Source organism: Epinephelus lanceolatus, chromosome 6 (genome assembly GCF_041903045.1).
Source record: "Epinephelus lanceolatus isolate andai-2023 chromosome 6, ASM4190304v1, whole genome shotgun sequence".
In the NCBI taxonomy this organism is placed as follows: domain Eukaryota; kingdom Metazoa; phylum Chordata; class Actinopteri; order Perciformes; family Serranidae; genus Epinephelus; species Epinephelus lanceolatus.
Genome location: NC_135739.1, coordinates 19,809,507 through 19,825,924, shown reverse-complemented (window position 1 = coordinate 19,825,924; position 16,418 = coordinate 19,809,507). Strand labels below are relative to the sequence as shown.

The following is a 16,418-nucleotide window of genomic DNA, read 5'->3' as shown; positions in this document are numbered from 1 at the left end:
ATACTATCATGTCTGTACACAACAGCCAGTCAATATGGAGATTTTTCCACTGCTCCATAAGCCAACGTTTAGTCTTTGTTTCCTATTTATCAAAATATCAGGCTGGTTTAAACACCTGACACCGATCAACCCCTCAAGAAAACTTGACACAGCTGCTGAGGTTGTAAACAGGAAGTGTAATGATGCCATAGAGTCAGTTATTAGCTTTGGGCTACAACTTGAGTCCTTGGTTTTACTCTGTATTATTATACACTTTGACAAATAAGAACCATGCCAATTTAGCTATTAGCAGTTCCTGTTTGCAATGTACCCAAGGATGTAGGATTCTCAGGCAAGTTCTGGGTTTATAAGGAGCGTCTTTTTCTATGACTATCAAGCAGAGTTATGGACGGTTATTTGCAATGAAAGTGAGCGATAATGATCCTCGCTTGTAAGTCAAACTGAATCAAGAAATATGGGAGTGTATGAGGGGAAAAAACAGAATAAGCTCTCCACTGTTTAAAGCACATTAAGACACATATACACTTACTTCTCTGGCAGTGGTTCTGTGACCAGCATCGTCCCCTGAAGTGTCCGTTGATGGTGTTCTGTGGGCAGATGGTCTGACCTTGAGCCGTGCCGGGACACACGTCCCCACACTCTCTGTCATTCTTATTGGCCACGATGAAGTTGTCCTCCACCGAGTCCAGGATCTTGGACCAGTCCAGAGTGGCCAGGTAGCACAGGTCCGGATTCTTCTCGATCCTCACGGCGCCCCGGGTGATATTCATGAGGCTGTGCAGACCCACCTCCTTCAGCTGCAGCATCTCGTAAATCACAAGAGCGTAGTTGAAGAAGAGGTTGTTTCCGCGGATCACCGTCAGGTTGGGGAAGAGATCGCCGAGGGCCTCAAGGCCGTAGACCCTGAACAGCAGCACATAGTCAGTCACAACTCGCAGCTTTGGGTAGCTGAGACCTCGGAAGTCCTCAGCCTTGGTCTTAAACATGAGCAGAATCTTCAGGTGGCCCTCGATGATGGTGCAGTTCTCCAGCGACTGGAGGTTGGTCACATTGTTCCGGATGTCCTTACTCTGGCAGACTAGAAGGATAAAGAGGGAGGGAGATGTCAGAAACAATAATAAGCCAGTCATACAACACAAGTGTTTTGAAATAGTTTCGTTAATGTTTACAATAGGTTTTTTTTTAAGCTTTGCCCTGCCTCTCATTTATTCATCTAAAATAAATTTACACCAGGGAGCTGCCCATTAAAAACACAGCTCTGCTAGAACAATTTACATCAGACAACAGTTCCAGAGCACATCAGCAAATGTGTATTTACACTCAGTTGTCAGGTTATTAGGAAGACTTTGCTACAGCCCTGGAATAAATCCCACCATCATGAAAGTTATAAGGTTCCTCTTTGCTTAAACTGTTTCAGAATAATCAGAAAAATAAGTTCCTGACTGGGAAAATTCATGTGATCATGCCCTCAAGATGGTACAACAACTCGGAAAGTCGTCGGAAACTTTGCTACACAAGTTGCAGTTAACGTCATATATGCAAATGTTCAGTTGATGGTAATTAACTGTATTTTTTATTCACGTTTTGCATGTCAATTTGTTGCACACATGTAATTTGTAATATTGTTTGAGGTTGTAAGTGTTACCATGTGGAGTGGGAAGTTATTTGAGTAGTTGTTGAGGATGTACTGGTGCAGCAACAAGTCTGAAACAAAATCACTTTTTCATATAGAGCTTCAATCTGTTATTAAGGCGTTGTTGCAGCGCTCTGAATGACCAGATACAACACATTTTCTCTGTAGCGTTCATGTTGTTTCCACATTACATCTTAAAGCTCACGAACACAGCAAAGTCAGAGGAACGACTTCCTGACTCAGGAAATTGGACCATCCAAAGAGCATGAGAATGCAGCATAAATTCAATGTTTTATTTTGTTTTCCATTAATAAATAAATTGTTTAACTATTAAAAGGAAATCATGAAACTATCACTATTTTCCATTAAATTGCAAGTTCATCACGTAAGATTAAGTTAAGCATCAAATCCACAGCACTGAGAAGATGGTTTTAGGGTATGTTTGGTAGTAGAAAAATGACTTAAAGATTACCCGACCAAAACAGTAGAAATAGGTCAATATTTTTCTACTGATCGACTAATTAACTGATTCATTGTTTCACATCGCAGTATGAATGGAAAGACATGTCATTCCTTAATGGTGGCTTACAGTAACAGACCAAACAGGCACAAGAGTCCTCATCGATTCGTAACGGTATCAAAACAAGCGGATATGAACATCAATAGATCCGTCTTTTTCCCATTTAAGCCATGAAACCACCAGTGATCTGCATTAAGTAGAGCAGAGCCATTCATGAAACAGCCTCGCTAAAGTCCCCTCTACAATCTGACTGGCTGCAAGCGCTCTCTCCCTCCCTCTCTCTCTCTTACACACACACACAGCCTCTCTTCTCATTGGCTCCAGCATATTCCTCCAGAGAGGAAATTACTGTATGGCACTGTCTGATCTGAATGAAGCAGACATGAAGGGGTTAACATAAATGAAGCCTGGAAGCAAAATGCTTATCCATGCTCATTCATACTCTTTAGCTGCTGCACACTGGCACATACACACAAGCCCACATTTGGACCAGCAAATGCATGCACACACACATCAGAGGAGTGGAGAATTCATTAGGGGACAGTTACTTAAGGAGATGTACAGACAGAGGAGGCATGCTGCTGTTGCTCACTACAAATAATAAGATACACATTTCCAGTGTATTAAAGTGAGTTAAAGTGAGAAGGAGGGAAGAATGCCTCGTAGTTTAAATAATATAAGATGTGTCTTACAAAATACAATACAAAATATTTCTATTGGTGCCATTATATCAATAATTTTCATTTCAACTTTTACAAACACAGGTTCAAGTTCCAAAAAGAAAGAGAGCAACAATACTGCTCACACACCTTGCCAAAGCCGTGCAACCATTTTCCTTGAAACCTCACCTTTCTATGAACTGCCCTTCATAAAAACATCAAGAATGGTCATACAGGTCCGGTGGGATGTTTCTCAACCATATCACCCCAAAAAATATAAACAAGCTTGTCCATCAACACGTAGACAAAGCACATGTCAGCTCATGTGAACAGACTTGCTGTCTAAAGTGGGAGAGATATGATTTACTGCCTGATGCGGTGACGCCACGGTTGATATTAGAACTCGGTGTTAAATGAAAGGTATATTTGCATAAATGCACAGACAAATTACGCAATGTTGACACACCCATTTACTCTAGGCAAGCACACTCATTAGCCACACTAGGTAGTGGTGAGACATACAATACTAATTTGTTCACGTGGCTTAACCATGCATGTGCTGAATCAACCACAGAGGCAGCCATAACGGCCCAAAACAGATGGTTATTGATGATAACCAACATGTGAGAAGACTGGATTCAAATGCAAGTTGTTAATGAAACGTTACAAACTTGTTTCCACTACAAGAAACAAACATTAGGCTACTGCTCTGAGTCGTTTACTGGATTACGGTTCTAACACAGAGGATGAGGAAAGAAGGCTGAATGAAATGCAAATAAAAGCAGCAGTAACTGTTCAAAAAAAGCAGGAAACTAATCAGATTTAGCCTTTAACCCGTTTTGTTAATCAAATGTGAATATCTGTCATCAATACAAGTTCAATTTGTACAAACAAAATTATTGAAAAGGGTCCTGCGCTTGTGCATGTAGGGTAAAATGAGCCTCTTATCACAGAAGCGATCTGTCTCCATGTAGTCTGCTGCTTTCAAATCGATGATAGAGACACACACCTGCTAATCACACTCTGCAAGTGTCTTTCATGCATCTTAATGGTGTGAACCCCATCTGCTCGCCACCTTTTGATACTCCTCCCATTTATTACGCACAACCCCCTCTGCCACTTTGCATACACAAAAAAATAATTAACTGCACCACAACATGCATCTTAAGAAGAAAGAAAGTCAGAATTCATTGCAATGGACGACTTGGTTTTATTGAATTGTTATTGACTGTCGTCATTTCCCAGGTGTAAGCTACCTATTAACTTCCCATTCTGTTAATGGTTAGCAAGACAAACGTCAACAATCCAGGTACAAACTCTGACCAGCAGCACATCAATGGAATGGTTTAAGTGACTTCTTGTAATGGACAGCAGCCAATAAAGCCTGTAATCACTACACTGCCAAATAAAACAGTGTTGTTTACTACAACGGCACGTAATAGAGATGAGTAACTCAGGTGTGGAAATATGTCAGAGTGGAAAAAGTTTGCAAAGTGCCAACCTTATATAAAAATGTCTGGATCAGGAAGAGAAAAATCTAATTAACATTTTAATATCCATGCAACGCATCAGTGTTTCACATTATTTCAAGCAAGATATGTAAATTATCTCTGTGAATGTGTCTGATACCATCGAATAAATCAGAATAAAATAAAATGAGCTTCACAATTCACTCGTCTATTATCCAATAACATTTTTAACTGAAGAGAAACATACACACGATACCAAGACTGAATGTCCAAATCTTATTTGCCTCTGTAGGACACCTAACAAAAGAGTAATGAAACATAGGCAGGTATGTTGATAACAGTTATCGTATTTGACATGGTGACAAAACCTTTCAGATAAAAGGAATTGTGCAGGTGAGATATTAAACAGTGGCTATCAACTTTATTCCTCTGTACACAAGTGCAGCCATGCTGTTATTCATTCAGCTTTACACTGGTCAACCAGTAGCTAACAGGACATCCAAATGTCTTCATACTGGTCACGGTGACCCACCAGCAACTTGAGGACAAATACAGAGTAAGGATGCATGATAATATCAGCACGTCATCAGTACTGGTCGATATTGGCTTTAAAGTGAACTATTGGAATCAACCACCATGCACAATATGATGTTAATTCCACTGCAGAAGAGGCCTGATGATCACTTACATTAGATGGGGAAAAAAGAGGATATATCGATATCGGTATTGGTTATCAGCTTATCAGTTGTTACATATTGGCATATCGGATATCAGCAAAAAATATCATGCATCCCTAAATTAAAGTGTATAAAGATACTTACAAATAGGACTGAATTAGTGCAAATACATCATCATAAGTGATGCAAGACTTGAGACAGATACCCCTGATGGACTGAAACGTTTAGGGGCCGTACACATGCCGCGTTTTTTGTGACTTCAAATTCATTGGTTTCAATGTAGACGTGCTCAAACACCGGAGCAATGCAGTCATGGCGCACACACATTCCCAAGCACCCATTTACAGGGCGCTACTGCTGTGCTTTGAGATAGACCGAGTTCAACTTTTGGAACGCAGCAGCATGCACAGCATGTCATGTGACGAGGAACAACCAATCACAGCCGACAGATATCTTTCCTTTCTTCCATAAATATCAGTCAGTGATAAATACGGAAAAGTTGATCATTTTGGTGCAGAGCTACCATAGCTTTACACCTGTCGTATGGATGACAGGCCTACACACTTAAAAAGAAGATCAACTCTGCACTCAAGATTTCAGGTAAATGGGCTATGGTACCATGCTTGCTGAGGTTGCTTTCCTCAGTCGCAACCTTCCGCAGCACTCTTGAAAGCTGGCACAAAAGAAGTGCCCTGCACCTGACCTCACTTTTTTCGAGGCGGTTAAAGACACGGCATGTGTACGGCCCCTTATATCCCCATTTCTGAAACAATGTAGCAGAGCTTCGACCGATGACGCCACCAGTTTACTGGAATTTTAAACCAGCCTTTGTCTTGCAAACGTACTACGTCAATACCTTTCTAATCAACATAGTTCTGTAAAGTGTAGAGCTGCAACAACTAGCCTACTTGATTAGTTGCCAATTACTGAATTAATAGGCAACTAATTTGATGAATTGATGAATCAGCTTAAGTAGATTTTTAAAGAAAAAAAAATTAAAATACTTGTTTTTTAGCTTCTTAAATGTGATTTTTTTCTGGTTTCTTCACTTCTCTATGACAGTGAACTGAACATCTTTAGATTGTGGACAAAACAAGACACTTAAGAAGGTCATCTTGAGCTTATGGAAACTAATCAACATCTTTCATAATTTTCTGATGTTTTGTAGCTCAAACAACTATTCGATTAATTCATAAAATAATCAACAGATTAATGGAGAATGAAAATAATTGTTAGTTGCAGTCCTAAAAGAAAATGACAAAATCATTTTAATTAAAATACAAATTTAAAATCATATAATGATATAATGATAAGTACCCACTTTCCGTCACTCTGACATTTTTAGCATGGAGGAAAAACACTGTCATCCATTCATGGTCAACTAGGTCAGACAGCAACAAGTGGGCACTGTCCGTCATTCATCGTGTACTGAAATTACTTCCATCATTACGAGAACAATCTGATAACACTAGCTTGGACAGAAAACATTTAAATGTGCGGACGTGGCCAAAGCCAGCTCAACTTTGCACACTTCCCCCTCGCAGCCAGCCTTGCCAGCAGCCAAAAACAACTCATAAAATAAGACAATAAATCCATTTCAGCTGTTACGCATCTCATCAGATAAAGCGGAGTTTGAAACAACAACAGCTACTCATTCACACTAGCTAGCCACTTTGCCCTGGCCGCACCCTCTTTATTAGACACATACTGTATCAGAAACCAAAACACAAAAACACACTTCTTCCTCCACTATGTGGCAGTTGGTGTTATTCCCAGTGATAACAGCAACCTTACACCTCTCGGCCCCTCCTGCCTTATCTCCTGGACACATCAAACAGGCCTACAGGCCACCCACTCGCTGTCAGCCTGCAGCACTAACCGGATACCTATTGTGCAACACGACAACATAACAAACTACGTTACGCAACACCAACAGGGCCAGGGTGCAACTCACCTCTGCCCACAGTGATCTTCAAGAAAACACCAAGAGGACATAAACATGACCTTTTCACATTAATGTATTTTTCACAAGGCAAGTAAGAGGTGCGTTAGTGGAGGTGAGGTCTTTCTCTTCACACAGCGTGCTAACAGGCTAGCACATATGTCACATCTCCTGTTGGAGACGCTTTATTGACACAAAGAAATGTTAGTGGGCCATGAGGGGAAGCAGTACACGGTGCTGGTGGGAGCTCCCTCCGCAAAATGGAGTCTTGTTTTCAACTGTCAGGAACGAGAGAGAGGGGGCAGGAGTGAGGGGGGGAGAGGCGTGGGTCATCAGGGGGCAGATGGGGAAGAGGGGAGGAGGAGGAGGGAGAGTAAAGGAGTGGAGGAAGGGTTGTTATGCAGTCGGGGGTTGGCTGCGAGAGCCACTGTGTCTTTAAAATAATGAGCCATCTCCTCCCTCTCTCCTCCCAGGTTTAGGAGCAGGGGGACAGGAGAGGCAAAGAGCGCGAATAGGGAGATTGAGTCAGAGGGAACGGGTCGTGGGCAAAAGGGGTGGGGGGAGGAAAAAGGGGTGAAGGGGGGGAAAGGGAAATGATGGGAGGGGAGTGAGCAGGGTGAAAGTGTAACCTGAGCCCAGGCAGGAACGCAGGGTGACGTAAGGGACCTACAGGACGGTTGGTGATCACATGCATGAATGGAGGGCCGCTATGGACCACTGTTACATGACAAGCAACATGCACACACACGGCCTCGCGGGGGGGAGAGAGAAGGGGGGAGAGTTGCTACCTATTGACCACAAACACAACAATAACCAATCATCACCTATAACATAAAAGACTCAGCAAACTGAGCTGCTGAGTGGATGTATGATCGTAAAGACACCTGCTGCACAATCTTTCATTTTTTTTGTCATCTGAAGAAAGAAAATTGCTCTGACACAAAAACTACACTGTGAACTGCTGTTTTAATTTACATTTTCACTCACATAAACAGAGCTCAATATAAAAAAAACAACCTGGTAGACAGTGTGTACGTGGGGGGTTTGGTGGACAATGACCGTGACCCCTCTAAAGCCCACCCTCCCACTGAGGACCACCCATAAGCAGACAGCTTGGTGCTCTCACTGGCTGTACAGGAGCTCTTAATTACAATAACAACCCAATCAGCCACTAATGAGCCCGCAGGGCAGCGGAGGGGGGCGAGGTCTGTATCAGAGCAGAGAATGGAATAACAGAGCACAGACTGGAACGTACTGTACCATACTGTGGATCTCTATAGGAGAAATGTGGGCCATCCACCCGCCTTCCCTGTCTGTTTGACACTTAATTTGGCAGCAGGAATGAGAAGAGGAGGAGGAAGTAGGGAGGTATAGCGGGGTGTCAGACAAACAGAAACAGCGGAGGAAAAAAGCTCGGAGATGGAGTGAGGTGAATGAGTTTAAGTCCTCAATAGGAGATTAACAAATTCCTTTTCAAAATTTTTTACAGAGACGTGTCGAGGAACTGCATCCTCAGTCACTTCTCTTGATAACACGTCTAAAAAGATACCGTCTAAACATTTGTCACTGAGTGTGCTGCTGGAATAGTTATGAGGTCTATTCACACATTTGTGCTTTAACAGTAACTGAATAAATTGCCCAAACTGTTCCAGTGAAGGCTGCAGCTACAGTAGGTATGCTTTAGTGTTATTTTAATATGACATGACCACCAATAATAGTGGCCAATCCTCCATGCACAGGCAATAGAGCACAATGAAATATGCCAGGACAGGATAGGACTCACAATACTTGGAAAAAACAACACTGAAATGTATATTATTTTGCAGTATAGATTGATAAATAATAAAAGAATCAACAGATATCTGCAGTTTTCCAAACTCTACTGAAGACCTTTAGTCTGCACTGAGACTGACTGTTGTGCAGAGAGAGCATGCATGTGAAACCAGTAACCAAACTGTAATTTAATGAGGCTAAATTATGTTATTTATCACAGGGACTGACTGTTTACTTTCAGGATTAGTCATAAAAGTTAGTTTTGATCGTTTTCTTTTTCTATCAACCACTAAAATAATTCCCTAGTTTATGATGGTGAGTCTAACTGGCCTTGTTGCACTGCCATGTACGCACGTGACTACAGCACATACTCACATTGCTATGTTGATGCTGAAACGAGAGATTGTTCAGCCCTAAAATTAAACTTCAGCACTGACGTCGCCTCAACTTATTTAGACCTCTAAACTGCTCTAACAGATTTTGATTATAATATTTTGGCATAACCTCCTTGTTCACACACAACCCTTTCAGAGCACAATATAAATAGTAATAGTACAGGCTGTGTGAGTACTGTATAGCGACACGGTGTATGTATAATCTACTCAGTCCTTCTGCTCTCCGTGATGTGCAAGTTTGTAACTTGAAACTACGATGTCAAAATTACTCCAACAATGTCTCAAGACATTCCAGTACTTTTAATCTACTTGGCAACAGAGCAGATTTTGATTATAAGGTGCCATTCTGAAAATAGATGAACTTTCTGCGTGTCCTGGCTCACATTCCCACAGAAAACCTAAATGCTGTGGATGCACTTCAGCCACAGTGTGAAAAAGTTATATGGTGGGAACTAAGGACACATCCACATGGGCATCCAATCTCTGTACACACAAGGTTTTTAGCACAGTTTCAGAATCATTCCCAGTGACATTAACTTGCCTAAAAATGCATATCGTGTGACCATTCATGAACATTGGGCATGAGCGTACCAATGTAGACAGGAAGTAGATTGTCTCCTCTGCAATTGCACACATTGGCCGAGAGCATTAGCCATCACTGGAGGAAGTCATGGCAATGGGAAAGGAGTACTCACAAAAGAAAGATAAACTCACAGAAGGTATGTAGACCTAGCTATAATGTTTTGACTTGACATGCTATGACTGATAAGACCCAATCAGGAAGTGAACATGGGTGACTGTTTCTGCCTATTTAGACTAAAATCCAACCCGCAAGTTTTCAAACTAAGAAAAGGTCAAAAGCAATTCCAAAGGTCTCCATTTCAGGGGTTCCCAAACACCAGGTTAGTGTAGACGCTAGGCGTAAATGTTGCAGTAGTTCTGTATTTTACAACGAAAATGTATTCATAAGGATGACGCCTAAAAGAAATATAATGATGATCATTTAGATTTTACTACGCTGCAAATCAAGGCTTTGTGGAATGGAAGATTGCGGTTTATGCAGCATGCTTGCAACACTGTGATCGTCAGTCTAAACTCTCTCCCCCCACTTCTTTTTCTTGCAGATATCGCTTAGATCATAGGAATATTGTCCAGGGCGGCTCTAAATCATAAGTATTGGCTGTTTGTCACGAGTGTGATCAAAAAAAGCAAACATTTTTTCAATTTGCACTCATCCTATGTTACTCTAGAGACATCTGTTAAACGGCAGAAATATTGGCAAATTCCGCTTTAGCTCCCTGCCATTTTAGCTCGTCATCATCTGTCTCTTTCACATCTTTACTCCCTCTCCTTGTCAAATATGGAGCAGAATTAGCTCACAGAATAAGCTCGCCATAATTACAGCTCACTGTAATACTCAAATACAGCTTACTTGGGCATGACCGGTGCAACTGAGGTCATACCAATGTAACGGCTATCTCTGACAGAAACTGCCATCTCCACTATTCAGTGAGCACCCACAGCTGCAGCCTCCATTATAGTGTAGCTACAATTTCAGACAGATTCTTCTCTTATTTTTAGAGTTGTGCTCCCTGCAGAGAATTTAATATGCATCAACTAACAGTAGCTGGCTGGCAGTGAGAAAGTGGATCACAGTGGCAGTTTTAGAAGGTGAGAGTGGAGCCCTCTGTGGCCCGGGGACCAACCTGCCTCTGCCTTTCACTGTAGCAGAGGGCGGCTGCACGTTAGCTTAGCGTGAAACCAGACCTGTCTAGCATGAAACCAGGTGGCAGCTAACTCTGGACTGTGAGAAGTTTCCTCTCTCTGTCAGCTTAGACGCACGTTGCCCTCAATGAGGTGATCTGCTGATTATAGATTTGTCAACAGCTCAGTTGCTGAACAAACCCCGGGAGAGAGAATATGCTGCCGCCGTGCCAAGTGGACTGCCAGTGGAAAAATGCATTTGTTTGTTAATATAGCTGTGGAAAGTCCTGAGAAGTAAAGCCAGCTCCCCGTGCGCCCACTGCCAAGCTGTGGCTTCCACAGTGAAAAATGATGCTGAGAAATTGCATGAGAGGCATTTTGATTAACATGTACCAACTTGTACCTCCAAAACAAAGAGAGTCAAGGACCAAAATAACAGTACGTGAGCCAGGGAAAGACCGAGAGGGGGGCAGTTTGAAGAGTGGAAATAAGCTCAGCGCGCCATTACATTAAACCACACAGGAAATACTTTCAAGAAGAAATCTTCTGAGGGGACAACGACCGAGTGATACTACAAGAGAGCGTAGCGAACACGTGCATCGTGACTGACCTGTGCTTCCACATTTGAGGACATCAGATAAAGGTGGGGGGGGGGGGTGCTTGGGAAAGGAAAACGGAGCGGAGAGAGGGAGTGTGTGGGTTGGAGCACCTGTTCCTTCATTGCCTCAGCTTCCCATTGAGGAGCATGGCAAGGGGAGCTGGCCTAGCCTATTTATACACAACGCTGGGTCCCGTTACAGCTGTGGCATCGGGCCAGGCCGTGGCAGATTGAAGCGGGTAGAAAAGAGCAACATGAAGGCCCTGCGCTGTCAGATGGCTGGCCAAGAAAAGAGAGGCCTAAATCAGATCACACTGGTGACTTTGGCTCGCCTCCTTCCATCCACCTTCCGGCACTGGCAAAGGAGAGAGGGAGGGATGGATTGGGGAAGAGGAGTAAGGATAGGTGCAGACAGAGGGAGACAAAGAGTTGAAATATAAACAGAGAGAAAGGTGCTGAGGTGCCGGGTCACTGTCAATGACTCACTATTTTCTACTTCCACCAAGCTTGGCTCGACCTTGGGCTCAAGGCTGCTGAGAGGGAGGAGAGAAAAACAGAGGTGTGGGGGCAAAGTGGAGGAAAAGAAGGCAGAGGGAACAAGAGCAGCATGTGTGTAGACGGCCCTGTTTGACATCCTCCTAGAGTGACAGGGTACCTGATAGGAACTGATCCATCGAGTCCATGTCCACCAACCCAAACACCAAATATCCACAGTGTGGGCACACCATGTCTGACAGTGAAACATGTCTCATGTCCGTCTTACATCTAAGACTGATATGAGATAAGATGACTAAGACTCTAAGATCTTTCCAGCTCGCCCTTTTACACTCAGAAACAGAACAAGGGGTTAAAAGAAGGGCTCCAACTTGCCCATAATGTCCTAGATAATAAAACACATTTTAACTGGCGACCTTACAGACTGCTAGCCTGTCTCCGCGCTCTGACTCCATACTCAAAACCAGCAAACAAAGGCCAAAGAATGTAATATCCTCAGTCCATATGTAAAGCAGATAAGATGTTCATTGTCTTTGTATCTGAGGTTTTTCCCTCACTGCTCAGTTCCTCATTCCATTTCCAGCCCTCTCTCCTTCCCTCTGCCTCAAATGCTTCTGCAGCACAGCACAGTGCAATTTAACCTTTTGAAAAGAAAGTCACATCAAAGAATTTAAAATGCAGACCACTGATGCAAACTGCATCTGCAAGTAAATGGAACCTGACATGTTCGCTGTGACAGATACACACACACAATCACAATGATCCATTCAGTCTTTCCGCGTTACTCCATGACCGATTGCAACCAACATGTTCCCTGTCTAGAAAATAATTGGACAGCTGGTAATACACAAACCAAAAGAAAAAAAAAGTCTGAAAAATTCTGGCCACGCCTTACAAAACAGCTAAACCAGGTGGTGCTCCAAACAAATAAAAAGCATGTTGGGGGGGGGGGGGGGGGGGGGGCAGCATTCCTGACATAGTCGAAGCATTTGGGAACAGACAGAAGACTATGAAACAAGAGCAGGTAATCAACTGCAGGCTGGACTGTGCCGAAGATATAGTGCAAGACAGACAGACAACACACACAGAGACACACACACACACACACACACCAGAGTGAGTAATACAAAAAACATCTGATGTTCCTTTTCATCTTCCCACGTTAGCGAGTGGAGCGCAGAGCAGCGTCTTGGTGTGGTGAGCCTCGGCCTGAGAGGGAGGCAGCCGGGGCTCGGTTCCCCTGCTTGACTTGCAGCCACACGGCAGCAGCTGCAGGGCCCGGCCCCACCAGAGCTCCGACCCACAAACCAGATCTCCACACGAGGCTGGACGAGCTACGCCTGCCTGACGGCTCTGCCAAATCGGCTTCTTCAATCCCGTACGGCTTTCTTTCTTGTTCCAAATCGGCCTGTCTGCCTGCTTGAGACCTCTACAATAGCTGTGAAGCTATATTTCCAATCCTAACTTGTTTCCTTTAGTGCTGCAGTTTGTGATTTAGCCACTCAGCATTCAGACTGAAACAGAAAAATCACGACAAAGAGGGATTCAGACGGGGAAGGGAGAGTACAAGATGGGACAGCTGCCCGGGCTGTAGCTCAACGTGCTAACTCTTTCTTTTGACACTGAGCAGTTTTTACCTCCAGCTAAAACAGTTTAGGGGTTTAGTAGAGGTATTCCCTGTGTGGTGAATGGACGACTGAGCTCATCCCAAGCATGGCAAATCCTATTGATTTGACTGGATCGCTGCGAGGCTGCCAACTCTGAGCTACAGCTGAATCCAAAATTTGATGCAAACGAAGAAAAACACCCTGAGAGGAGGAAATAATTTAATTCTAACTGCCTTGAAATGAGACTCTGATTGTTTGTGTGCGCGTATGTGAATGTGTGTGTGTGTGTGTGTGTGTGTGTGTGTGTGTGTATGAGCCAGAGAAGGAGGAGTGAGGAGACAAGTTAACAAGCACAGGAGATGGGAGAGCAAGAAAAAAAGAAGGGGGCAGAACTTGAGCGATGGAGAATCCAAAGTGGTACAGAAGCAAACAGAGAGACGGGGGAGAGGAGTTGACAAACCAAGATGGAAAAGAGGGAGAAGCAGAGGGGAGGCTGGAGAGATGGAGAGCAGAGGGGCCAGGTCAGTTTAATGGCCCGTTTGTCTGCACTGTTAGACCACCGGCTCTCACTGGCTGCTGCAGGAAAACCTCACACACACACACAAACATGCAGACACACATCCTGCCTGCCTCTGCTTCCTTCTTTCCGTATCTCTCCCTCCCTCTACCTTTTCCATTGCTCAGACCTGCACCCTCAGCTTCAGGGCCTCCTTCCACTTAAAGTCCAACTGAAATTAAATTGTATTTTTTTTTGTCTGTTACAGCATAGATATTTGCTCTGTAAATCACCTGTCCAAAAAATGGCGCCCCTAGTTTTGCATTAATCTAACAAAATACCATCTAGTATCAGATATCCATCTACAGCCAATCAAATGTGACATGAATCTGCAGATCATTACTCTCTGCCTTGTAACACCACTTTCCCACGTACTTGATATCATTATGGAGAAGCGAAGCACTGTGAACATGTTATCTATAAACATTCAGTCATTTTGATTTTGGACAAATATCCCCTCCTCCTGCTGTTTGTTTTTCCACAAAAACCCTCTGCAGATTCCCAGAGACCTTCGATCATTGCCCTCCTCTGTTGGTTTTTCCGTACAGGATATCCACGGGCATGCTAGGTATGGCATGGATGGAATACTGACGTCATGTTAACGTTCACAAGGCCCCCCCGGCCAACAAATCACTCGCTGTTACCTAGCCTCTGACAGACAAGTCCCTGGAGGGGAGGGCCTGTGGCCGCGGCGGTATTGTAAAATGACTTCCATTCATTACGCTGTCATTTAACAGCAAGGCATGATTCAATATGGGCCCCCTTTAACTGTAAGTGAATTAGGAATGCTTGATGCGGGCTCATAAACTAGGCGCAAACTCTTCATCTCTCTGTCCCTCTTCACTCCGTCTTGGCACGAGTCCCTGCAGTGTTTGCTCCCAGGTGGAGGCTACAGTGTCAGCGTTGCCACACTGGGGCACTCCTTTCACTCCAGTCTGTCCTCAAGTGTCTGTTTTCCTCACTTTCTTCAAGAGCAAGACGCCTAATGGCCGGTTAAACATTGTTACAGCAGCAAAAGGCACGTGATGAACACACACTCACTCACATACACACACACACACACACACACACACCCACACACACACACAGCAAAGCAAGCATCAACAACTATGCAACGACAATGAAAAACTTGGTCTGACCTGAATGCTTTAAAGCTTAATGTTTTGCCATAACTGGTGCTTACGTCTCTACTTAAATGCTTTGTTGTTTTCTTCCCAGAACATATACACACACATATGCAGGGTGAGCTATACGCCACTGATTTTGCTCAACAGAAAACTTTAACTTGTGACATTGTGCCTCATTAAGAGCTTTGTATTTGGCGTCCTACAGGAGGAACCAGCCCCACTTTTAACGTCAGGTTTTGTAGAATTTCACAAGCTGTTTTGTTCAGTGTGGTTTTAACCTGCAACTCATTTAAATGAACTTTAATCTGCAATGCCTTTCCAAGAAATTTTCTATTTGCTTGTCTAAGAATAATCAAAACTGCATTGCAGCTGTTTAAAAAACACACACACTGTCAATTTCTGCTAACCTGTCCTTCAAAATCAGTGTGTGAATCATAAAATGGTTGATTAGTCCAGTGCAACTCTGAGTGAGCTCGATTGATTCGCACTAAATGTTTTTCAGTTTCAACAAAAACAGAGCTCCAGAGATGTCTTCTGGCATGTGCAAGGCTATTAGTGGGTTTGTTATTACATGTATCACTGCCAAGGATCAAATAAAAGCCACAGTTCAATGGATAACACTTCTGAAGCGCAGAGAGAAACCAGTTCATTTGAAATAATAAAAAAAAAGACTAATAAAAATCATACAAGCATACATTTTGTAATTAAAACGTTGCATTTACCGCCTGGCCAGTGGTTTTGTGAGGCATGGTCTCACCAATCTGGTTTCATGACCGCAGTGGGTGAAATGGCACAGAGGTGGACAGAGCTTTGCAGTGGGCACACGAAAGAATGGGAAGGTGCTTTACAGGCCTCTTTCTGTTAAGCAGGTGGTTACCATCTCCCTCTCCATCTATCGTAACGTCGGTGAGGATGCAGTGAAAAGTGGGTATAGTGCATGTTGGGAAAGCAAAAGATGTCTGTGGAGTGCAGTCAATGTTGCTGAAGGTGAGCAACACTGCAGTTTGGCAGTTGAGTGGAGAACTTCTGCAAAAGCGTCTGACCAGTAAGCACCGGTCATGCAAAACTGCAGCCGTGTCTCCTAGAAATTACGTGTACGCATGACTAATTTGATTTGTTTTTCTAAGAAAAACTTAATGCAGAGCGGTTTACGTTGCGTTACATTAATCAAGTACCTGGCAAGGTGCAAAAATTGTGGATTCTGAATGTCTCAGCAAAATGTTCACTAACAATATATTTAATTTGTTTTCCGCCAAAACAGGC

General features: G+C 43.3%; 1 protein-coding gene across 1 annotated transcript in view; it reads right to left on the bottom strand.

Moving 5' to 3' along the window:
• Window positions 1-16,418, bottom strand: part of insrb (insulin receptor b) — a 98,756-nt gene that overhangs the window by 71,824 nt on the left and 10,514 nt on the right. The window contains exon 2 of the mRNA XM_033621691.2: window positions 530-1,078. Within this exon, the coding sequence (XP_033477582.1) occupies window positions 530-1,078 (549 nt within the window). The remainder of the gene's footprint in view (window positions 1-529; window positions 1,079-16,418) is intronic.